Source organism: Callospermophilus lateralis, chromosome 17 (genome assembly GCF_048772815.1).
Source record: "Callospermophilus lateralis isolate mCalLat2 chromosome 17, mCalLat2.hap1, whole genome shotgun sequence".
Lineage (NCBI taxonomy): Eukaryota > Metazoa > Chordata > Mammalia > Rodentia > Sciuridae > Callospermophilus > Callospermophilus lateralis.
The window spans coordinates 19,934,518-19,960,510 of NC_135321.1; the positions used below are offsets into that span (position 1 = coordinate 19,934,518).

The window sequence follows — 25,993 nt, forward strand, 5'->3', positions numbered from 1 at the left end:
TGATCTGATGAGCCTATATTTTATATGCAAGCACATATGTCTTCTCCCGAATTTATGGAAAATGTACTAGTGCTGACCATGATATTCCTTTTATTGAAAAGCAACATAAAATAGCTGTGGAAATAAGAGAAAGATAATATTTTTACATTATTGCTTCTGTTAAGAGGATTTTTATGTTTTGTGCTGGAATTTACTTCCAGTAACCACTCTTGCTTTACCTGAACATTTTACATTGGACTTCTACATTATTATTAGTGTTTAATTTAGAAGAGCTTAATAAACTGCTAATCTGAGGACAATGATACTTTCTTTGCTTTTGTAGTCCTTTCTCTGAACATGCTTACTTATGTACAACGTGGAAATCTGATCCAGGTCTCCTCCACTCAGCCAACAGTTCTTTTTGTACCTCTTCTGGAAGTTCATAGAATACTTGAGGATCAATGACAGATGGAAAAATAATCTTCTCATCAGCAGAATCTTGCTCTCTATTTTCTGTGGATCCTTGACAAGAGGCTGTTGCTGTTGTTTGCTTATCACTACCAGTAGCACAGCGTTTGGGAAAAAGTTGATCACTCTGCAAATTTGGAAATGAATGGAAAGCAGAAACAGCAGGCTTTGTATTTGAGAAGTGGAATCCTTCAGATTCTTTAGGTCCTTGACTCATTTGTTCATCTTTTAATTGATTATCTATATAATATGAATAATCCTTTGGGCTAGACAGGTAAGAGGAACGACTGCTACTTAAGCCTGATGTTCCTGGTTCACAAGGAGACACAGACTGTACCTGATTGTTACTGGATAGATTATCTCTAGAATTTAAGGATCTATCTTGCATTTGTTTTGTAGAAAAGAAAGATAATACTCCTCTGGAGGCATGTAATGGACAACTTAAACTTCCTTTCCCTTGAAATTTTTCTCTAAATTTTCCAGAAAGGATTTCTTCCTGAATATCTACTGGAAGCTGCTTGAAGACTTCTTGGTCAACACCCTCAGGAAGTGAAAAGAGTGGGAATTCATTCATATCTTTTTCTTTAGAAAAATCTGTAGTATCTATTGGAGACTCGCCAGTTCTTATACTTTCAATTCTTCCACTTGGTAGAAAATCCCAGTTTGTTTCTTTGTCTTTGGAAATATCTTCCATATGACTGTCTTTTATTTTCTAGAACACAAAAATAATAAAATAATTTGGATACCTGATACCTTTTTAAATAACCCTGCTGCTAGAAAATTCAATAAAAATTAAGTGTTCCATGAAGTTCTGGTATAGGCCTGAACAACAAAGGTGAGCAGTCAAACCATTATGGAGTGGAAGAAGCCAGACACAAAAGAACACATTGTACTATTCACTTGGAATCATCCCTACATATCTGGGGGACTGGTTCAAGGTCTTTACCAGATGGTTCACAAGGAGACACAGACTGTACCTGCTGCAAAATAAACTAAAATAGTTGAACTGTGTATTTAAATTAAGTGAGTTTCATGGTTTGTAAATAAAGTTGTTGATTTAATAAATAAATAAATAAACATCCCTGCTGCTGAAGTATGCCTGTAGTATTATCTACAGCAACCATTATGTTTCAAACCCATTCAGTACTTTGAATCCTTCGTGGCCAGTTTCAACAACTAGAATGTTTAATCTATCACAATTAGTCACACTATTGTGTAGATCTTTACTCATTATTCCAGAAAGAGGTCTCCTTCCTACATAGCACTGAGCCAGGTATATATGCCTTTAAAGATCTGGAAAGGACCTCATGGGTTTAAAGGTCCAATTCTGTAAATAAAAGAATGGTGGACTAGAAAGAGTGACTCACTTAAAGGTATTTAAAAGAAAAAAAATACAGGCATGGAGATTCAACTACTGGTTTTGCAAAAATTATTGTTCTGAAAGATAATATTTAGCAGAGTGTGGTGGTGCACACCTGTAATCTCAGTGACTCCTGGGAGCTGGGACAAGAGGATCCTTAGTTCAAGGCCAGTCTTTGCAACTTAGTGAGTCACTGTCTCAAAATAAAAAGGGTTGGGGATAGGGCTCAGTGGTAAAATGCCCCTCAGTTTAATCCCCACTACCAAAACCCAAACAACAATAACAACATTTAACAGAAAGAAAAAGATGCTTTTATGGTAAAAATCCAATATTATTTTTAAGATAAACGTTTTATATAAAATTTAAAAATACTTTCAATTCTAATATGTATAATTTTTCTATAAAGTTTTTCACTTGAGTTTCCCTTCTAGTTTTAAGTAAAATAAAAATATATACAGTCAGGGGGTAGAAAAGATGGTGGAATGAGATGAACATCATTATCCTAGGTACATGTATGACTGCACATGTGGAGTGACTCTACATCATGTATAACCATGTGTTGTGCTCCATTTGTGCACAATGAATTGAAATGCTCTGCTATCATTATAACTAATTAGAATAAAAAACAAAAATTAGGGGCTGGGGTTGTGGCTCAGTGGTAGAGCACCATGTGTGAGGGACTGGGTTTGATCCTCAGCACCACATATAATTAAAAAAAATAAAGGTGTATCAACAACTAAAAAATATTTAAAAAATTTTTTTTTTTAAAATAAATTAAAATTTTTAAAAAATGTATACAAATATAATAGCTTAGTAAACTTCAAGAATGTAAAGGGAGAAGAAGAAATTCAGACCAGTATGTTTATTGAGTATCTAGTGTATGCCAGATATATACAAGCTACTTTCACTTCTATTGACTTCACTAATGCCACTATAAATTAGAGACCTTTAATTTCCATCCTACAGATTAATTAAAATGTAATAATTAAGTACCTTTTTAATTTCTAGTTAATAATAGAATGGAAAAATGATCACAGAATAAAGTAATCTAAAGAAGGCATTAGGTTCACTATTTTCACAATACTATTCTATTCTCATTTAAAACTAAAAGTGGAAATAAAAATATTACTAAAATTATACTGATTAAAAATTTTAAAATAATATTTTAAATTAAGAGTTAATTATAGAGATTAACCACTTAGAAAAAGGTTATTTAAATTTTAAAGCATCCCATATTTATTAAAATAGAGGTTTGCTTCTTTGGGACTGTGTTCTAGTCATTTGAAAATGTGACTGACTTCTGCCTCTGCTACCACACTATTAACTTTTAACAAATGTAAAATTAGTACCAAATTCTTTCTTTTTTTAATATTTACTTATTTATTTTAGTTGTAGATGGACACAATGCCTTTATTTTATTTATTCATTCATTTTTATGTGGTGCTAAGAATTGAACCAGGGGCCTCGCACGTGCTAGGCAAGTGCTCTACCATTGAGCCACAACCCCTACCCCCAAATCAGTAGCAAATTCTAATGTTGCTATCAGAATTCAATTTAATTTCAAAACTAAGAAAATTTAAATACTTATAATAGTGTGCAAAACAAAGCTTGTAGCATATGTAAAAACTGACCACAAAAAGATCTGATTTCTAATTTCTGGAAATGTACTTCACATTTAGGAGCTAATCCATCACATTCCTGAATGCTATTAGAAAATGCATCCACACTTCCAAAGCAGAGAAGTTCCATAGTTTCTTCTCTAATCCAGTATATTTCTACTTAGATCACAATATATTTAAAGCCGGCAACCATTATATGATAGGCACCATTAACAACTAAATCATCTAAGCAATATCAGCCAAAAGGAATCTAACACAAACTTAGATTTTTCATTTATCCACACAAGTCCAGTAAGAGTATACTTACAGTATACTGTAAGAGTGTACTCACAGAACTGCGCTTGCCAGAACATGACGTGGTTGACAATGAGGATGTTAAATAATAATCCATGGGCCCTTTCTTCGTGGTATTTAGTGCTTTAAGGTTGCAGAGGCACACACTTAAAAGGGTAAGGTGAAAGGGCATTTTCACATTCACCATATTTCTAAAAAGTTTCATAAGTATATCCACCATTGGTGTCATCACATCATAATTTCCTGAAAAAGAATGTTTAAGACAGTACCTAAATAGTTTATATCATAATTAATTAATTAATACTAAGAGATTAATGTAACTTATATTGCTTAGATTAAAAAATAAAAATCCTAATTGGCATTTTGACATTATATAATTATCACTTATTCCCTTTGAATTTAAGGGACTCTTTTTTTTTTTTTTGGTGGTGGTACTGAGGATTGAACCCAGGGCTACCACTGAGCTACATCCCCAACTCTTTTTCTTTTAAATCTGAGAGAGTGTCAGACTGACAACAAAATTGCAATCCTCCTGCCTCAGCCTCCCTGGTGGCAGGGAGTACAGGTTTTGGGAAAAATTACTATTTTTATCTATCTATTTAAAAACATTTTCTAGTAAGAATTCCTGATAGAATTAAAGCATATAATTGCATGCTACACTGCACAAAGACCCACTCTCCTTTTGGGGAGCATATTTCTAATTCAAAAAGTTTATTTTTAAAAGTCCAATGTTGGACTGGGGTTGTGGTTCAGTGATAGAGCGCTTGCCTCACACGCATGAGGCACTGGGTTCAATCCTCAGCACCACATAAAAATAAATAAATAAAATAAATAAAAATATTGTGTCCATCTATAGCTAAAAAAAATTTTTTTTTTAAAGTTTAATGTCAATTAAATTCTTAGAAAATAAGTCCATACCTGCCCCTAACTTCTGAATTACATGGGATGGAATAGGGCACTGACGACTCTCACGACAACAGTACTTCTCTGATGAATACCGACGGATTACTAATCTTATTGTATGGGGTTTCCTTCCATCTCGGGATACTCTAAAATGCAAATAAAGAAGAAAAAGTACTGAATAATACTTCATTTATTGAAAGGTATAATACTGAGTAACTATCAAATTATACATTCAGTAGGTAAATAGTAAACAATAAATCTTCCAGAATACCCAAATAAATATCTCAGTTTATGCACTAAAACTATGAAATTGTAAATGACAGACTCATAGGCCTTACTCAGAATTGAGTACTGTCAGAAATAGGACAGAAATACTATATAATCATAACAAGCTGTTTTATAATCCAAATCAAAGCAGAATATTAACAGCTGCAGGAAATCTGACACAAGCAAATAACTGGAAAATTAAAAGAGGAAAAAAAATGTTACAAAAAACAAGATTACTTCTGTTAAAGTAAAGGGCTTTCTGCAAATAGATCCAAGAGAGCCAGTAATATCGCCATAATATGATGAAATTTTAAAGCAATAATTTGAAAGATCAGTTACATATTATATTTAGGAAGATTAATCATGTGCAAACGGTCTTGGTTTTGGTGTTAAAACAAAAATTTTATTGGTAAGGAAAATTCACTTAAAAAGTAAAAAATTTAATTATTGAAAATAGATGTCACTCAAGGATAACATTTTCCTTTTTATTTGCATAGCAACATACAAAGATAATGGAATCACAAACATTAAATGCAAATATTACACCTTGTTAAACATGCTCAAAATGACAATTCTAAAGTGGAAAAATTAGTTTTGTAGCAAATAACTTTTTTCTTTCTCTTACTGCTTTTCAGAAAATTTTTTGATGGATGCATAACTAGAATAATAAAATGTCATAAGTGATGTTACTCCTTAAATATCTTTTAGTTAAATTTTTTCTTTTAAGTAATTACACAATTCAAAGAGTGTGATATGCTAATTAGAGGAAGGTTAAATACTATTTTATTTTAAGCTAGTGCCTAGAGGATGAATTAAAGATTATATGATTTTATATTTCTTTCGTATCTGTAGAATTAATCATCATATACTCCAAAAGGAAAAAAAAATAAGTAATTACTCATACAAACACACACATAGTTATATTTTTTTACCAGTCACTTAAATGCTATTGTAACTCAGTCATTGAACTAAGGAGCCCTGGTGTAGAATAAGAGAACTGTCAAGAAGAGACATGGGTAGATGTTTAATATCTGCTATCTCACAGGTTTAGAGCACTTGGTCTCACATTTGGGTTAATGCTTCAAATAAGAGAACCTGTAAAACTTAACACTTTTTGGGATTTCTCTATGTGTAGAACTGTTTGCAATGGGCAGGCATTTCAGAATAGTCTTACACCTAGCTGAAGCTGAGCAGATGACCCAATTTCACTAGCACACTTCCTCCAAAGCCTGAGTCATACTGCTGGAGCTGGGTCACAGAGGCAGCCTCGATTGCATGCAGCAAACAATGAACTATATAGTTCTGCTGCACACATAAGCGGCACACTGCACATGACAGCAAAGTTGTAGGAAATATCACTTTATCAGTTTTCTGAAACTTAGAATCATCCCAGAACTGTTTACGTTAGACAGTTAGCCCTCCTATAATCATTACAGAAGCATGCCTACTCTAAACTGTTAGACCTCTGACACCCAATTTAGAAATTTCTAACAACAAAAAGAGAATCAAGAAGTGAAAGAAAAAAAGATTAATAATCTTCTGTGAAGTAAAGAGAAATACATCAAGAAATACATGATGCCTACTAAGGAGCAACAGAAAACTAAATTTCCTTGCTCAGTTTATGTTATGCTGTTTGTATATTCATAATCCCAGTAAACATATTATTTCAACTTGCAGATCAGAATCCCTGAACACACTTGCAATCACTCAGACATGGCCCCATAAATATTCCTTCCTTTAACTCCATTTTCTTTTACATAGTCTGAGACAAAGAAATACAAGGCTTCTCCTGCTTGGTCCATTATTATTGTTCTAATAACTTCCCGTGTTCAATGATCACGATCTATTCCTATGTAAGAAGTTTTAGAATTGTGAAAGAATTATTATTCCTCTCTGCATTTTTCCTTTTGTGGAAAATCAAGTAATATTAAATTAAGAGCAAAGGCTCAAAATTGTCATTAGGAAAAATTAAAACTTATTCCTTTTCACCTAAGGACTGGAATAGGTATAGGAATATTAAGAGATATCCACAAAACCCCTTTTAGTAATAATCTATAGCTTAAAGAATCCACAGAATAACTGTTGTAACTGTGTATTAAGACTAAAGGAAGAAGATGTATTAAACTGGTTAACAGCACATAATAATGTCTTTGCAATAGTTTATAATACATAGAGATCAGTGGGTAAAGATCTATTAAGTCTAAACATTGAAAGAAAAAGAGATTAATACTATTCTGTGAAGTAAAGAGAAATACATGTGTTAAATTAATATGAAACATCCAAGACACATCAAGAATTTTTTGCATATATGTACTTCATAAAAATTATGTAGCATGTTTTGGCAAAAGTGGATTAATAATACCTGTTCAAAAGGTTAGCAAGTAGTTCTTCAATCTTTTTTTTAGCTTCGACTTCTGATGAACATTTTTTAAATGAATCTTCTTCACTAAAGGACTACCAAAGAAGCGTAAGCGAGGATTAATGTAAACTCAAATAAATATACCCAATTATCAATGAATATGTCAAATATATATTTAATACATTCTTTACTAACTTTACCTCTTGTGCTTAATTTGAATCATTTAGTTCACTTTTATATTAACTCATCTTATTTGCAAGTAATTTGTACTCCACTAGAAAATATACTGAAAGTCAAGAAATCGACAAAGTTCTAGTACCAATTCCAAGTTTTACTTTATGACCAATGTGAGGCTCTTAATGCCCTAGGAATAGAATCTGAGTTCATACTTGAATAAATTATTTAGCCTATCTAAAATACAGCATCCTCATCTTAACAAAAAAGGAGAAAGAAAGGAAGGAACAAAGGGAGGGAGGAAAACATAAACAATAGTACTGCCCACCTCCAGGGTTTGTTATGAAGATTAAATGGACTAATAAATATAAAGCACTTAGTAAAGTACTCTTTACATAGGCAGAAAAAGCCAATCAATTTTAACAGGGCGATGACATCTTTCTCCACTTATTAAATCACTGGACTATTCTGAAAATAAGATTTTTAAAGAATTAAAATATTTTGCTTTATGACCTATTAACAATAAGCTGTATTCAATCAAAGTAGCTAAGTTGAGATTATCAAGTATTAATGCTCTCAGGGTATGGTGGTGCCTGCTATAATTCCAATTACTAAGGAGGCTGAGGCACGAGGATCACAAATTTGATGCCAGCCTGGGCAACTCAGCATAGTGGTTTGGATCTGGAATGTTCCCCCAAAAGTTCATGTGCTAGTCAATGCAAAAATGTTTAGAGATGAAAAGATTAAATTATGAGAGCTATAATCCCAAAAGGGGATAAATCCATTTGGTGGATTAATGATTTGAATGGAATACTGGGTGGTAATTATAGGCAGGTGGATCTTGCTGAAGGAAGACATCATTGGGGGTATGCCCTTGGGGACTATGTCTTGTCCCTGGTTCTTCCCCCTCTCCTTCCCAGCTGCCATGAGTTGAGCAGCTCTCCTCGGCCACACCCTCCACCACAATGTTTTGCCTCCCCACAGGCCCAGAGCAAAAGGCCAACCACGGACTGAGACCTCTGAAACTGTGAGCCCAAAGTGAACTTTTCCTGCTCTAAGCAGTCCTTGTCCATCATTCTGCTGCAGCAACAAAAAGCTGAGTAACTTAGCAAGACCTGTCTCAAAAGAAAAGTTTAAAAAAGGGAGCTGGAGGTGTAGCTCTCTGTCAGAGAGCTTGCGTAGCATGAGCATGGCTTTGGTTCACTCCTCACTACCACAAAAAATGAACAAACAATAAATACATTAATGTTCAAGTTTCAACTTAAGAATATTTATTAATCTAATATAATAAAACAACAGCCTTCTCTTAGGAAAGGGAACATGAAAAGCAAACTACAATATTCTGAATATGCAAAACTGGAAATTTTTATCCAGATAATGTGACAACTAGTACACTAAACATAAATAGTACACTACATATAACTAGAACATTAAATATAAATATCATTGCCATATACCTGAGGTGGTCCTGAAGGTGTCACAGGAGAGTTATCCTCTCCAAAACTGAGCTTCTGAATACGCTGAGCAACTGAAATTCCTAATTCCTTTTCTAATATTTTAGATGAAAAGGTTTGGAGATCATGCACACTATTGATTCCCAGTGCTTCAAGGCGTTTGGCAGTTTTATAGCCAATACCTAAACAAAAAGAAATGCATATGGTGCTACAATAGCTTTCTTCCTTAAAATAAAGATAATTAAAATCTTAAAAATACATCAACCATATCTTAAGTTTCATAATTAATACTTTGCTAAGATCAAACTCAATTGCAAAGTAGATTATTATTCTTTCCTTCAGGGTCTCTGAGTAATATGTAGCTCCTTGAAGCACTCATAACATGTACTATTTACAGTCAATACACTCTTTTGATAAAATGAAAATTTTACCACCTGTTCTACAATACTGTGGAATAACTCAGGAATCATGTGTATTATTACTGTAAAAAGAAGAACCAAAATTGATTAATGTATGCTTATTGGTTAACCTGATTTCTGTACACAACATTACACTCATCCATAAATCACATATCTAGCAATATTTATCACCCAGAACACAACTAAGTGTGAAAAAATATAAAAACTAACAAAACCCCTATCACAAAGATTTTGCACTAAAACTTATATTTTCTTCATTAGAGAAATAGGTCATTTAAAGCTCGTTCTTTCATTTTTTAAAAATATATTTATTCTTAAGTTTGAGGTGGACACAATGTCTTTATTTTACATTTACGTAGTGCTGAGGATTGAACCCAGTACCTTGTGCATGCTAGGCGAGCACTCTAACACTGAGCCACAATCCCAGCTCCTCTTACTGTCATTTAAAAAATAATAATTCTACAGTTATCTGGTTTCCTTGCAAAGTTAAAGCAATAAATCAGTGAAGACAGGCATGTAAGGGGAATTATTAAAATGTAGTGACAGATGTTTTTACAGCAGGAAAAAAAAGGAGGCTTGGCAATTGGCAATGAGGGACAAAGTAGAAAGCCTGTAAAAACAGATGCAATAATTCAAAAGGTAAAGTAAGAAAGAATGTCCTGCTTCAGTATGTAGTCAGTTTACTATGATCTGATATTGTTCTTTAGAACACAGATCCAAAATCTCAAATTATAATTAGACTACGCTAAGGAAGGCAAGGCAGTATACAATTTATTTTGGAATCATACAGGCATAAGTTAAAAATGGGAAGCTATAACATCTAAACAGTTAAGTTTCCATTGTCTTAGAAATTCACTTCCACAGAAGTCCTTTATTACATCCTATTCCCCAACAAAGCAAAAGAAAAAAGTTCAACATATTATTGATGGTCTATAAAAATGCAGGTTATTTGATTTTCAAAGATTCAAATTTGCCCTATGAACTGAATAGATCAGTGAATTTCTCGAGGAAATCCATTCCCTGATCTTTAGAATGAAGTATTTGGTTTAGAAGCTTTGGAAGGTCCATTGTAGCCATAATATTTTATATACAAAAACTAAAGAGTATCAATAAACGTTAAGCTCCCTTCTAGATGCAATGTACAGTGCAAGAATATGAACCCAGGACTGCAAATCAAGGACCTTATGTTTCCAGGTTATCACTTTCATGATAAGAAACATAAAAGTACTTTTGTGTATTTCCTCATACAGATTTGCTCCAGAAAACACTATAGTTTTTCTCCAACAGCTAAAGATATACCTCTAGAAATTGTTATTTACATCTATAATTTTTTATGATTAAAGAAATACAATAAAACATAATACATATTCTTCAATTATATTTGTCTTACCAGGCATTTTCTTTATATGGTTCAAACTATAAATGAGATCTTGACAACTTTCAGGTAACAAGACTGTTTGTTGATTTGGTTTAAAAACACCAGAAACCAATTTTGCTAATAGTTTATTACAAGCCACTCCAGCACATCCAGTGAGCCCCAACTGATTACACATGGCTTCCCGCATTTCTGCTGCAATCTGAGATCCAACTAGTAGTCTGATGTGCATGATGTCATGCAGGTTTATAGCTTAAAAAAAGAAAAAAAAAAAAAAAGATGCTGTTAAAAACATTTTCTGTTTTCTTTTTTAAAAAAGGATTTTTAAAAGATGCAGGGTTTAATTTATATCCAAACCCTCCTACCACTACTACTACCACCCTGCCATCCATTTGACTTATTTCTTTAGTTCTTCATAGGAACATTGTAAAGTAAACAAATAGTACAAGTGAATTCCAAGGGTCTGTGACATGAGTATACTGGGAGTGCTTAATGATTTAACAGATTATAATATGAAAACTGATATCTTAAAAATTTTCTAGGGATATTAATAAAACTTAAATCCACACTCACCTATAAATATGCATAAAAGTTGTCATAAGAATGCTACCATTACAGCTTTAAAGACCTAAATCCACACTTACATATTAGCTATATGTGATGCCAAAAATAATTTCTGGCCTATACATAGTTTAAGAGGTCTTTTATGAAAAAAGGTAGGGAAATTACATAGAAACAAACTTTCTTAGGTGTAAAAGATTTATATCGGACCATCCTTATCTCCAGGACTCAGCCTAGAAGAATTCAGGGATGAAGTGTCACGGTATCTGCAATTTATTTCCAAATGGCTCATCAATCTATCAACTTTTCCACAAAAAGAGCAAAATAAAATAAAATAAAAATGGCAAAATGAAAACTGGTTTATCTATAAGAGTGTACTTAAAAGGTGTTTATTATATTATTCTATCAACTTTTCTATAAGTTTGAAAACTTTTTAATAAAAGCTTATGTTGAAGAGGAAGAACTAATAAATAATTAGACATTTTCTATCTAAGATAATAAAGTCTAGCTCTCTGTCCATGGTATGTTCTAACGAATAAAGTCTGAATTTGCTTCAAAAATTATATAGAAGTTATGTCTAGAATCATCTTGCTAGTACTTAGCCCTTATTAAAAACAAAACAAAACACAACAAAAACAGCATAGGTACAAAAGACGCACAACAAGCTTCTAGAAACTCATCTCTACCCCTTTTCTTCTGTGGAGAACTATACTAGAGAAGGATGACCAGACCTCACAACAGGTGGGGTTCGAGAAACACAAGTTAAGAACTATAACCAAAGGATCAGGCAACTCTTGCACAAAAGAAAAGCAGCTTGTCTTCTATTTGGTGTAATATAAAAGTTACCAGCAGAGTCACAAAATGTATGAAAGCCCAATTAAATATTCACCAGCACCTACTAAAGCTATCTTCAAATGCAAAGGGAAATATCACCAGTGATTCAGGACTTACTATGTGAAGGAAGGAGACAGTTGGTAATGATTATTAGAGCTAATTAAATAGGAGCTTGAAGAAGATACAAGCACGTGGCAGATGATGGGGAACAGACATGATAGGGAACAAACAGATATGAGGGGTGGGAACATGAGGTTAAGGAAAAATTCCATATACTGGGCCCACTATGCTGACCACCATAAGCTTCCCTTAAAAAAGCAATTTACCTGCAGCCCTGCTTGTTTTAAGTAAATAGGCTATATTACATCCATCAGCAAACAACTGGTTGTCTGCAAGAGACATGCAGGCCTGAAATGCTGAACACATTTATTCTGAAGGGGCAGGGGGGCAGATTGTGAACCACACACAGACCAGATCCCAGAAATCAGGGAGATAAAGATAATTCTACCGAACCAGAAAATCTGTTAGAACAGGTTCCAATTAGACCTGGTCAGCATGAGCCAAAGTGACCTAGAATTATCATGCTCTGTGGGGACTTGAAAGTCTGATGACATCCTCTGCGGTCAGTCAAAAGTCAAGTCAAAAGGAAGACCTGAACAGGACTCTAAGGACACTTTAGACCTGGGACACCACCCGCTCCCCAGCCCCACACTCCAATAAAACTAGAGAGTATGAGGGACATGCCATCTGCTCCTCTCTAAGGGAACCAACTCTCTTTCTGGAGAGTGTTTCCTTTTCTATTTTCCTACCCCTTTAATAAACCCATACCTGCTACTCTGAGTGACATGTCTGAAATCCTTCTGGCATGATTTTAAGAACCAGTGAGAAAAGACCTCCATGGCTGCCTTAGCTCCACAGTAGACCCTTGCCCTGTAACAGCTGACAGGCCAGTGACAGGTAGGCCTGGAAAAGATTCCATGGGTGGTAGTTTGAAAAGTCAGAAGAGCACCATGACATGAGAGTCTTACAGCCCCAGAGGAACAGAGGGAAGTTCAGCCTACCTCAAAATTTTGCTTAGAGATAGTTTCAGGAGAATCAAAAATTATTCTAAAAAACAGTAACAAGTTGACTGCTATAACTTAAGGGTGACCTAAAGAGGGACTCTTAAAATGTGAACAGATATACTATGTCAAAGAGATGAAAACTGCACAGAGCTACATGTCATCAAAATCTTATTTTCTTCATATTTGATATGGAATAGCAATTTCTAATTTTAGATATCTTAGATTACTGACTAAATATAACTATACCTCCAAAAAAGTCATAAATCTAACAGAATGTCACAATAAACTCAATGAACATTAAAAAATGTATATACTTAGGCTGGGGCTGGGGCTCAGTGGTAGTGCACTTGCCTGGCATATGTGAGACACTGGGTTTAATTTTTAGCACCAAATAAATAAATAAATGATAAAGATTTAAAAAAAAATGTATATATTTTTAGTTAGTAAGTGGAAGGAATAACACTCACGCTGATTATTATATACATGACCTGACACAGTCAATGCAGAAAGTTCATCACTTTGAAGTTGCTGGAGTTTCTTTTCAACTATTTCTGTTAGATCCACAAAATTTTCATCAAATCCAAGTCTCTCAACAACTGGACTAAATTCTTCCAACAATTCTAAATCAAAATAATATTGGTGCAGAGGTGTAATTAAAGTTACAACTAGTAAAGATTTAATGCTTAAAAATATACCAAATACATAATTAAAGGTTTTATATATATTTGCAATTCCATAATATCTTTAATGAAAAGTCTCAGTTAACTGTTATCTTTGTTTTTCTGTACCATATTTTGAGTAGAGACAATATTTCCCAACAAAACAAGTCCAAAAATGACATTCTCAGAGCAGTTCCTCATAGAAATACATTTTTAGCTCAATCTTCTGTATGTAAACTTTCTATATCTGTAGTACATTAAATGCCAATGATTACAGTTAATTATAATCTTGAAGCACTATGTGAAAGAATAAATTATAGACTGCTTAGGAAAGTAAAAACAAGTAATAATATATTTTACCTATCTATATTCTCCACAACAGTTTCGGCAAAACAAAATTTAAAACTTCCACTTATTAGACAGCCGTGGTGGCACATGCCTGTAATCCCAGCAGCTTGGGAGGCTGAGGCAGGAGGATTGAGAGTTCAAAGCTAGCCTCAGCAAAAAGATAGATGCTAAGCAACTCAGTGAGACCGTGTCTCTTAAATAAAATACAAAATAGGGCTGGGGATGTGGTTAAATAGTTGAGTGCCCCTGAGTTCAATCCCTGGTACCAAACAAAACAAAATAAAAAAACTTTATTTTGACTTATTACTGAGTCAAACAGAAAAGTCACTTAACAATATATAACAGTATTTTGATTGGCCATTCCCAAGCATTCGCCTTAAGAGTAAAATGGCAGATATGGACCACAACTTGCAGCTATTCACATGTGCAGCATCTGCACACTACCTAGTCCATAAGTCAAATTTTACTAAATTGAATTTAACTAACATGTAGAATAAATTCAAAAGGACTATCAATTCTCATATGCAAGAATTAAGTCATAATAACTTTAAAATCATTTAGAAGAACTATTTTCTTCCCCCTGAATCACCTTCTATTGAGACCTGTTGGATGTCAGAAAACAGTAGTTCTTCAATATTCAGAGGACTGGTTCCAGAACCACTCCCAAGGGTGCCAAAATCTGAAGATGCTCAAGACCCATATATAAAACGGCATGATATTTGCATATATCCTACACATATTCTCCTGTATGTTTCAAATCATCTATACTTACAGTATCTTATATAATGTAAATAGTCTTATGCTGTATTGTTTAGGAAATAATCACATGATAAAAAAGTCTGTTATGATTTCAGTACTGAAGCCTTTTTTTTTTTTTTTTTTCAAATCCACAGGTTCAATCTACAGATGCAGAACCCATGGAGGGCCAACAGTATGGCTCTTAGCATACAAAAATGCATATATTCTTAAGGTGCCATAATCTGAAGACTCAGAATAAAAGGACTAAATAATTCCTCACTGATCACTTTTTTTACAAAAATACTAAAAGTTATTTTATTTTACTAATACTAACATAGATATTAAAGGGAAAACAATAAAGGTAATAACGTGGGGCTTGGGTATAGCTCAGTGGTAAAGCCCTTACCTACCATGTACAAGGCCCTGGGTTCAGACCCCAGCACAGAAAAATGAAAAACAATGTGACTTGTGAACACCAAAAATAACTCCAGCCTACACAGAGAAAGCTATTATCTCCTTTGAGGAGAGACTGACAGTGTGTCTGATTATATAAGATTGTTTTGTACTCCGTTCATCAATTTCTGTAATTTTTTTTTCAAAAGTATCTACCTGACATCCAAAAGTCATGTAGGAAATAAAACCTTTTATCAAAAGAATGTAGAAAAAAAGAAAGTTTTAAGCAGAAAAATAAGTCAAATACAGAGTAATGCACAAAGCTGGTCAATCACTAAATATTTTTTAACACATTGTTCTATCACTGGGTCACAGGGACAAATCATTTAACTATCCCATTCCTGAAATTAATCTCTTTTCTATCAATTATGAACCAGGCTAAAATAAATCTTTTTCTACACATGTATTTATGTACTTATAATTTTATTTCTATTTGATGAATATTCAGCAATGATATCACTGGTTTGAAGAATATTAATCTTTAGTTTCTCGTGTGTGTATGTATGTGTGTGTGTGTGTGTGTGTGTGTGTGTTAAGGATTAAATGCAAGGCCTTGCACATGCTAGGCAAACTATCATTGGACTACATCCCCACCCTTTATCTTTAATAAATGTTTCTTGATTGCTTTTTTTAAAAAGGCTACAATACTTTATATTTCTACTTTTTGTCACATTTTTTGACAAGTATCACCAACATAAAATAATGTCTTACTAATTCAAGTTTCCTTAGCCAGTAGTAAATTTGAGCTTTTTTCCCATATGATTGTTAGATACTGAATTTGCTCTTCTTTGTCAACTGCTTACTCACACTCTTTGTTCACTTTTATTGTTTCTTTTTCTTAAGTTGTAGGAGCTCTCTATATATTATAGATATTAACCCTTTACATATAAAAACTGCTACAATTAACAAAAGAAAAACTAGCAAAAACAATTGAAAAGACAGTATAAGCTAGTCACAGTGGGGCATATCTATAATCCCACCAACTCAGAAGGCTGAAGCAGGAGGATCACCAGTTTCAGCAATTTAACAAGATCCCGTCTAAAAATTTTAAAAGGAATGGGGATATAGCTCAGTGGTAGAGTGTCCTGGGTTAATGATGATGATAATAATAAAAATACAAAGTTGATTCTTACACATTTTTAAAAAATATGTATTTGTAATATAACAATGTACAAGCATTTTCCTTTTATTTTCCTCTAATTTACTAGAACACTAAGGTTCACACTCAAGCCTCAGCATAAGGGAGTTCAGTAGCTACAGTGTAATATTTAGTGTATGTGTATATGTGTGTGTGTATGTGTGTGTGTGTGTGTGTACACAAAAAGACTAATATAGCCATTATTTTTGCTAATATTTCTTAGAAAATCAGTTTTTAATTATGCTAACCAAAAATTACAATTATCATCAGTACATTAGAAAACAATGTATTTCTTCATAATTCATGTAAGCTTAAAATTTAAAATTTACCAAGGGGGAGACATGAACTGCAGTAGAGGGGGTAGAGAGAGAAGAGGGGAGGGGAGGGGAGGGGGATAGTAAACGATAGGAAAGGCAGCAGAATACAACAGACACTAGTATGGCAATATATAAATCAATGGAAGTGTAAATGATGTGATTCTGCAATTTGTATATGGGGTAAAAATGGGAGGTCATAACCCACTTGAATCAAAGTGTGAAATATGATATATCAAGAACTATGTAATGTTTTGAACAACCAACAATAAAAAAAAAAAAATTAAATTTACAGTATGTCTTTACAGTATATCTTCTGATTTTATCACTTATAAACTTATATTTCCTATTATTTATATAAACACTAGTCACAACAGAATTCAAATTACTTACCAACATTATTCATAATATAGAAAGCCACTCTTTTATATAATTTTTAAAGTGGAAAAGACCCATAAAAAAAAGCTATTAGGAAAAAGGAACCTGATTTATGGCACTTTATTAAGATTTATAAAATTATTTAAGTGAATAGGCATCCTACATAAAAATTAATACTAAAAATAGATTGCCTACACTTTGTACCTGTAACCTTATAAGACATCTCCCTATAACGGGTCAAGTCTTCTCCATTAACCAATACAAGTTGTGGACATTTCTCTTTTGCATCTCTGACATTCATAAGTTTTGTAACTCCAAGTTTCCTGGCTTCATAGTTGCAAGTAACCACCAAATATTTCTGCTGAACACCTATAAAAAATAAAAATTTTGTGAGAAAAATCAAGCAGGATTGTACAAACATTTTAAAACATAATTTACTAATTCCATGTTATAATTGTCTGAGCTATAAGAATAGCATGTGCTTTGTTAAAGATAAAAAGGTGTCTCAGTTTTAAAAAGTAGATTCTGTTCATTAAAATTCTACAAAGAATCAGGTTTTTGAGCTATCTCCTACTTATGAAAAGTATTTTCCCATATTATTTTCAAGCTTTGGTTATTTGTCTACTTGGAGAAAAAGTTATTATTAAACAGAAAAACATTACATAAAAGTAGTATAAATCACCAGTTAGAATGTGAACCGATTATTTATACAAAAGCAAAATATGTTTAGTCCTCAAATTTAGCAAAAATTACCATAAATCAATAAATATAGTCTAAAAACTCTCAGTGATAAGACAGAAATCAAATCTTTCTTAAAATGTTTTCAGACAGTACAAAATCTGCTTGGTTTATACTGCTATATCTATAGCTCCAGGTATGTTGCACCAAAAAATAAGCCAGCTGAAAATAATTGAGTACAATTAAATACTGGTTGCTACTAGAAAAACTCATTTGTCTGCCAAAGAACAAAAAAAATGTTCTGTTACAATTGGCAAGCTACAGCAACTGTTAGAGGTATCTCCCCAGTAATTATCCTAGTACTGAACTTTTCTTTATAGTTATCTGATGATGATTCAGTAGGGCATTATGAGCTCCCTATCAAAATGAATACAATATGATCATCTACAGACTGAATAAAAATTCTAGTTTACTGGTGACTTAAGATTGTTAAAATTGTTTTTCTCTTTTTAAACAAGTTGACTCCTTCATGCCACTGTAAAAGTAATGTTTATCAAAAATATGTAAAATGCATCTCCAGTACACACACAAAAAAGTAAAACATAAACATGTAGAAGAAAAACAATAGTATATCCATTTCCATTACACATCTGTTTTTAAATTTGGGGTATTATAAAGAAGACAAAAAAAAACATTACTTGCACATAAAGTTTTCTTATATATCAGATCATATCCCAAAATATAATCATCATGTCAAATAAAACATTCATCAGTGAACTAATATGAAAAAATCAGACGGGTAAATTCCTTAATTAAAAAGTCTTTTTTTTAAAAAAAAAAAAAAAAAAAAAAAAACTTTTTTTATTTGAGACAGGATCTTGCTAAGGATCTTATGGCCTCGATAAATTGCTGAGGCTGGCTTTGAACTTGGAATCCTCCTGCCTCAGCCTCCCAAGTCACTGGGATTACAGGCACGCATGACCATATCTGGTCTTTTAATGCAGAATACACTATATGAACTCCACATGGTATGTCACAACAATATTTGTTTAGAATAAAAAAAAAAAATTACTGGGGCTAGGGTTGTGGTTCAGCAGTAGAGTGCTCGCCTAGCTCGGACCAGGTCCTGGGTTCAATCCTCAGCCCCACATAAAAATTTAATTAAAGATATTATATCCAACTATAACTAAAAAGTAAATATTTAAAAAAAAAAACATTACTTTTGTTTTCTCCAGGAAACTTTCAGCAGTCACAGCTTTTACTTCATGTCCATGATTTGTACATCTTAATCACACAATACTTTTTATTAAACATAATCTACACAGCATTTTGTTATAACACTACTAATTAGACATGCCTTTACAAGAAATCATTTAGGTCCTCTGACCCTAAAAACTTAAAGATATTCTAGGAAACTTTAAAGATCCTGGCCTCTCTGCCTAGCACAGTGGCAGGCCCGTAATCCCAGCTACTCAGGAGCCCAAGGAAGGAGGATCCAAATTCCACTCCAGGCAATGCAGCTAAATAGTAAAGTCTCTCCCAGGGTCAGTGGGTTCAATCTCCAGTGTCACACACACTAAAACACACAAAAATGCCAGTTTCACTTTGGCATACCAAAAACTAGCTATTCCTTTGTTTTTTAGTAAAATCAATAAAACTAGATTTGTATTTATTAAGCCAATCTAGGCACAAGAAGACAGCAGCCAAGAGAACCAAAATAATTTTCTAAGTTTATATTAAAATATCCTTCCCGCACACATGAAGGAAAAAATCTCTGCTCTCCCAATTTAAGGTACAATAAAAATGTTAATAAAACATGCCAGAATATCAGTAAGTTAATCCTCAATGCAAAACTTCTCCTTGCCTTTAATTTTAAAAGATGCTTGTTATTATGAAATGCTTGCTCTATCTAAATATTTAAGGTTCTGCTTAAAATTCAACTGTTTGTTAGACATTAATATTCAACTCATACATTTAATTTTCAAAGGAGGAAGATGAAAACTTCCATTAAAATGTAACAAAAATAACAAGATTGTTTTTGAGCTCCAAGACCTATAAAGTTTGAAATACTGAGTAAAAGCAATCTGACAGACATGGTGTTGCACACCTGTAATTCCAGTTACTTGGGAAGCTGACATAAGAGGATCACAAGGTTAAGGACAGCCTGGACAATTTAGCCAGACTCTGTCTCAAAATAAAAAATTAAAAAGGCTAGGAACGTAGCTCAGCAGTAAAGCACCACAGAGTTTGATTCCCAGTATTGCAAAAAAGAAAAATAAGAAATCTGCCTAGAGAACTAAATTATAACATAGAATATTAACATAGAAGACCAAAACTTTATGCTGCTTTCTGTCAATTTGTTCAGTTATACTAGTCTCAGATTCACCATTTCTTATATAAGGTTAATGAGGTTTACACTTAGTAGAGAAGCCAAGGTAACTGTAAGAATGGCTTCCAGGTAGGCATGGTGGCACACACCTATAATCCCAGCAACTCCAGAAGCTGAGGCAGGAGGATTCCAATTTCCAGGCCAGTTTTTGCAACTTAGCAACTTAGGGAGACCCTGTCTCAAATTTAAAATTTTTTAAAAAAAGGATTGGGATATACTTCAGTGAAAAAGCACCCTTGGGTTCAATACCTAGTGTGGAGGGCAAAAAAGGCTTCCAAAAAAATCTTTCTAAATATAATTAATAAATCAGAATACAGTGACATAAAGAGTAGCCCATTTTATCATTATACAACAAAAATACTATCAATCTGAATAATTACCTAAAGGTTTGTCCTTTAATTCTGGGTTTGAGATCATTTCTACTTGTGCATAAAAACAATCCAGATCCACATGTATTATGACTCTGGATGAAGAATTTTGTGTTGGCACCACTTGATCATGAACTGCTACACAATATGCAAAAAAAGAAATACATATATTCAGGCTGTAAATCATTTTTGAGCAACTGACACTTTCTAAAAACATTTTATCTGGGAAGAATCCACAAAGTAGTTTTAAGTTATTTTCTTGGATTTATTATTTGTCAAAGCAGTTACAAATCACATGAAACTCTACAGCAGAATCTTCAGTCCTGTTTACTGAATTAGCATATCTTTGTGCACTACATTTTTCTCAGTATAGTAATTTGAGAGGGAAAAATCTGATCAATGAATGATGCAAAAGGCAATGCTATCACTTAGAAGTATAGAGTAACTAAACCAGAAAAGGCAGAAAAGCTGAAACAATGTTAATTGTCCACCAACTTAAAGATGATTCCAAGTGACCTGTCCCTAAGTTTCAAAAAAGAAAGAAAATTTGAAATACAAAATAACAATCTAGGAGCTGGAGTTGTGGCTCAGTGGTAGAGCACGGGTGAGGCACTGCCTTTGATCTTCAGCACCACATTAAAAAATAACTAAATAAAGTTATTGTGTCCATCTACAACTAAAAATATTTTTTAAAAAAAATAATAACAACAATCTGTGGGTTCCAGAGAACTCTATTTAGCTTTCACAGGAGAGCCAGATTGCCTGTTTGAATGCTAAAACCCCACTGTCTAGAACTGCACCTTGGGTAAACAGATTACCAATAAATATTCACAAAGTTGAAACAATGATGATTTTCTAGATTTTAAAAACTAGAGGCTGAACCAGGAGCTGTGGTGCATATCAATAATCCCAGCAACTGAGGAGGTTGTGGCAGGAGGATTGCCAAATTCAAAATAAAACAGATGGGGAGGGGTACAGCCCAATGGTAGAGTGTTCCTGGGTTATATCTCCAGACTTCAATCAATCAATCAATGTAATGTGGTATTACACTGTGGGTCCTGGAACAGAAAAAGAGTATCAGTGGGAAAACTGGCAAAATATGAATATAGTGTGACCTTCAGTGAGGAGTTATCAATTTTAATGAATGCATCACGGTCATGTGAGATATTAACATTTGGGAAAATCTCTCACACTCTTCTGTAAATCTACTCTCCTGCCCTCAGACAAAAACAAAAACAGGGGATGAGAACCAGGGCCTTTGCCTTCAGACCCTGGAGTCCTATGCTCCAAGATAGGGGCGAGAGCCTGGAGGTGGGTCCCCAGAGAGCAGATCACAGCTCCTACCTGGGCTGAGCCCAGAACTCGACCTCTGCTAAGCAGGCGAACTGTGGGCAACTGCTCCAACATGACACCTCCAGGGAACACCTGCAGTTTTCACCAGGCTGGCTGTGCGATTCCGGCCCGCCCCCGCCCCCCACTCCAGGGGTGGACAGAAGGTACAGATGCACCCTGGACGCGCACGGGTAGGCCCCAGGCGCCCTCCCCTACTCCTACTGGGGGAAGCCATCCCTCTCGAGGTTCTGGCCACGAAACACGAGGCAAAGAAGGGCAGTATTCTAGGTGGGGAAAACGAACGGGACCAAGCGGGGCAGGGCCCGTCGCGTCCCAACGGCCACCGCCCGGAGCAGCCTCCGCCCGCCCCGCCCCAACCTTCTCATTTACACCCGGAGGGGCCACCGGGCAGCTCAGGCCCCGGCGCACCCTGCGAAGAGCCAGCCGCCCCCGCGTCCGCCAGCTCCATGGCCGGGGCCAGTCCTCTTCCTCGCCGCCGCCACTTTCCTCCTCCGGCTCCGCCCCCAGCTCCTCCGGGCCGCTGGGGCCAACCGCAGCGCAGCTTCCGGCTTCCGCCCGGTCGCCAAGGAAACCGCGGGCCGACTGCGGCCAGCCGCTGGGGTCCTAGTGCCGGCTGGGTGGTGGCCGACCAGCGTGCTGCCCGGAGTGAGCGCGGCCCACGTGCTGGACTTTGCCGCAGCCCAGTCAAGGCCGGAAGTGAGGGCGTGACATTCCGAAAGGCCCTTTTTTTTTTTCCCCCTTGAGGACTTTGGTGTTAGACATACTGCACAAATTTTAATTTTTTATCTTTGCTCTGTTCACCTGATCACTTGTTCACAAAATGGCCAATCCCTGAGCCTGAGGGATTCGTGATGATGGGGATGAGGAAAGGATGCCAATTATAGTAAAAACAAGGAGGTTATGTAAGTTTAGCAAGTATTGTAATTGACATTGGTTTTATTTTACTTAGAGACCCGAATATAGTGGATTCCTGAATTTTTGACATCAAAACTGAATAGGACTTTGATACATGGATTTTGGAGTCAGATAAAAATCTCTCATCTGCTTCTTGCTCACTGTGGGACTTTGGGCAGGTTAAGCAACAGCTCTGAGTCTCAGTTGCTCCCCAATTAAAAAAGAAAATGGTTGAATAACAAATAAAATACTTTAGTATTCCAGTGTATCTAAAGCACCTGAAACAGGAGGCAGGTTCAAGATTAGTTCTTTGCCTCCTATTGGAATGTCATGTGTGCCTCTGTGTTGGTAATTTTTTTCCATGTATTTCTTACAAAAGAGGAAAATCTAAACCAATCTCTTTCTTTCCCGCCCTCCCTCCCCCTCCACCCCCCCCCTTGCTTTCTCGACCTTGACTAAAAACAGGATGATTGTGGAGAGATGGAATGTTGCAGGTCAAGAGCCAAAACTCTCTTGGACTACTGTAGGCCCTGTAACCATTTACTTTTAACCTTTGTATCTGACCTAACATTCTCATCAAAATTAATTGTTAATTTTCACAGACCACCAACCTCCACTGAATGCTACAATATCTGCAGACTATAGGAGAGATTTTTCAAGCTTTGCTGTTGTCCATTTCACGAATGTATTTATCAATTGTATTGATTTATGACTTTATTTATGTAACTTCTTTCATTTCATGTCGTTAAGGGTAACTTGGATCCATGTTCCCAGGCTTTGGTTACTCATATTTGATTAAGAAGCTATTTTCTTATTTCCTTTAAAGCTGAAGATTTCTGTTTTGGTTTTGCTTTCCTCTCCATATTGGGAATTAAACCTAGGATCTCATGCATACTAAGAAAGAAGAATTCTTATTTTATGTCAACAATTTTAATATATACATATAAATTTATGTGTGTATATGATACCCACATGTATATATTTGTGTTAATATAGGTATGTACATATTTTAACATTCTGTTTTTCATATGATTCTGTTTCTTATTAAACAAGATGCAAGAACCTTGAGAAGTCTTACAGAGGCCATGTTTGATGCATCCATAAAGAAGGAATAGAAAGAGAGCTGGAGCTCAGTGGTTTGGAGACCCAGTCTTTCTCTTTCTTAGACATCTGTAGCAGTTCCCTAAAAGTCTGCATAGGATCTAAATCACCTGTTAAGAGAGAGCCTGCATTCTTTGTGAATACTGTTTGATAAGTCCAAATAAAGCGCTTTAGAATCAAGTGCCTTTTTGGGCTATAAATCAAGAGTCCTGTTACTTCTAAAAAAAGGGCTTTTATTTATTTATTTATTTATTTATTTATTTATTTATTTATTTATAATTCTCCCAGATTGAGGATGATGCAAACCGCTACAGTATCCTGGCAGATGAAAACAGTCCCTTTAGAAGAGACCCAGGCCAACACTGAAAAACCACACAGGTATTCAGTTGCCCTTATTTCCTGATCAGTTTTGAAGATTGGAATTTCATATAGTGGAAGGTAGACAGGTGGACCCTGGGAAACTCCAGGAGAATAAGCAGTGCTAGCTATATGAATAAATAACCTAGGCAGTCACATGGGGCCCCACTTAGAAGAGTCCCAGACTTGGTTTAAGGTTCTGCTGTTGTCTTGAAATGTTTAAGCAAGAGACCCTTCATTTTTAATCTGCATGGAGCCCCATGAATTATTCAGCTAGTTCTAGGAACAAGGAAGGGAAGCTGCATAGACAATGTTACTTAAAAAATATCTGTATATCAGGCATGGAGCTTAGAGCTTGAACAGGTCATTTCTTTCAATATAAGAGCTCTGGAGGGTAGATATCATTGTTCTCATTTTACTAAAGATGAAACAGATTAGGAGAAATGAAGGTGCTTGCTTGAGTTTATGAATTCAGTAATGGGTCCACTTTTCAGAGTTCTCCACAAGGAAGAATTACTTAATGATATTTCTCCATAGAAGAAATCAGCTCCCTCTGGCTGTTTTCTTTGGTGCTTCAAATAGCAGATGACTTGTAGTGGGGAGAATAAACATCCCTCAAGTATATTCGGATGCATAAAAATAAAAGTTATGTGAGCCATCATATGTTGCTTTATTGAGTATTTTAGGAAAAGAATTGTTTTCTTAATTCTGTAAATCTCTCCCCATGGTTTTAACTAATAGGCTAAAATTCAGGATGGTTTCAGGAAATAAATATCTTGAACTTGGATCATAATTGTGTATTTAAGAGCCAAATGAGAAAAACACTTGTGAGGCAGAATAAATATTGTTAATTAAATAAAATCACGGTTGAAACAATATTCATGGGGAACCTAGGGCTGCAGAGCATGGCTAGTGGACGAAGACACTGAGGACATCCAAGTGTGGTCACATACACCTATAGTCCTGGCTACATGGGAAGCTGAGACAGGAGGATCCCTTGAACCCAGAAATTTGAGACCAACCTGGGCAACATAGCAAGACCTTCTTCTCTTAAAAAGAGAAGAAGCCTCTAGGGATAGTTCAGAGCATTAGAAGTCAAGACATTATGAACATTAAGGACATTAAAAGCAATAAGAATGACCACTTGGGGCCGTGGTTGTAGCTCAAGCAGTAGCACGTTCGCCTGGCATGCGTGGGGCACTGAGTTTGATCCTCAGCACCACATTAAAAAAAAATAAAATAAAAAATAAAGATATTGTGTCCACCAAAAGCTAAAAAAATATATATATATTAAAAAAAAATTTTAAATGACCACTCATTTCAGTAAAGAATGTGAACAATGACTGCTTCTCTCCTCCCTAGCCAAATTGGCCACATATAATTTCGAGGAAGAATCCTAGACAATATTCAAAGGCTTTAACATGAAGAAGATGAGGGGAACAGGGCTGGGGTTATAGTTCATTTGTAGTGCTTGCCTAGCATGCAAGAGGACCTGGATTCTATCCTAGTACCACCAGGAAAAAAAAAAAAAAGAAGGGAACTTGAGTGAGTGTCTATATTCATTCACATAGAAAGGGATTGGTTTTGTAGGGTCTTTGGCTTATTGCGGTGGCTCTCAACAGAGAATGATTTTTTTTTTACCTTAAAGAATGTTTAGCAGTGTCTGGAGACATTTTTGGTGGTCACATTTGGTGT

General features: G+C 34.9%; 1 protein-coding gene across 7 annotated transcripts; it reads right to left on the reverse strand.

Moving 5' to 3' along the window:
* Window positions 1–73: 73 nt before the first annotated feature.
* Poli (DNA polymerase iota) lies at window positions 74–22,465 on the reverse strand. 7 transcript variants are annotated; one of them, XM_077105636.1, is made up of 10 exons: window positions 22,316–22,465; window positions 20,606–20,728; window positions 17,363–17,527; window positions 13,598–13,750; window positions 10,687–10,923; window positions 8,881–9,059; window positions 7,253–7,344; window positions 4,639–4,769; window positions 3,758–3,963; window positions 74–1,159 (listed from the first exon to the last, which is right to left on the reverse strand). In XM_077105636.1, exons 1-10 carry the CDS (start codon window positions 22,392–22,394, stop codon window positions 341–343), a joined length of 2,184 nt encoding a protein of 727 aa, XP_076961751.1. In that variant the 5' UTR covers window positions 22,395–22,465; the 3' UTR covers window positions 74–340. The 7 variants fall into 7 exon arrangements, with proteins under 7 accessions (XP_076961751.1, XP_076693110.2, XP_076693112.2 ...); XM_076836995.2 differs by having other exon boundaries at window positions 20,606–20,731; XM_076836997.2 differs by having other exon boundaries at window positions 22,355–22,464.
* Window positions 22,466–25,993: the final 3,528 nt, after the last annotated feature.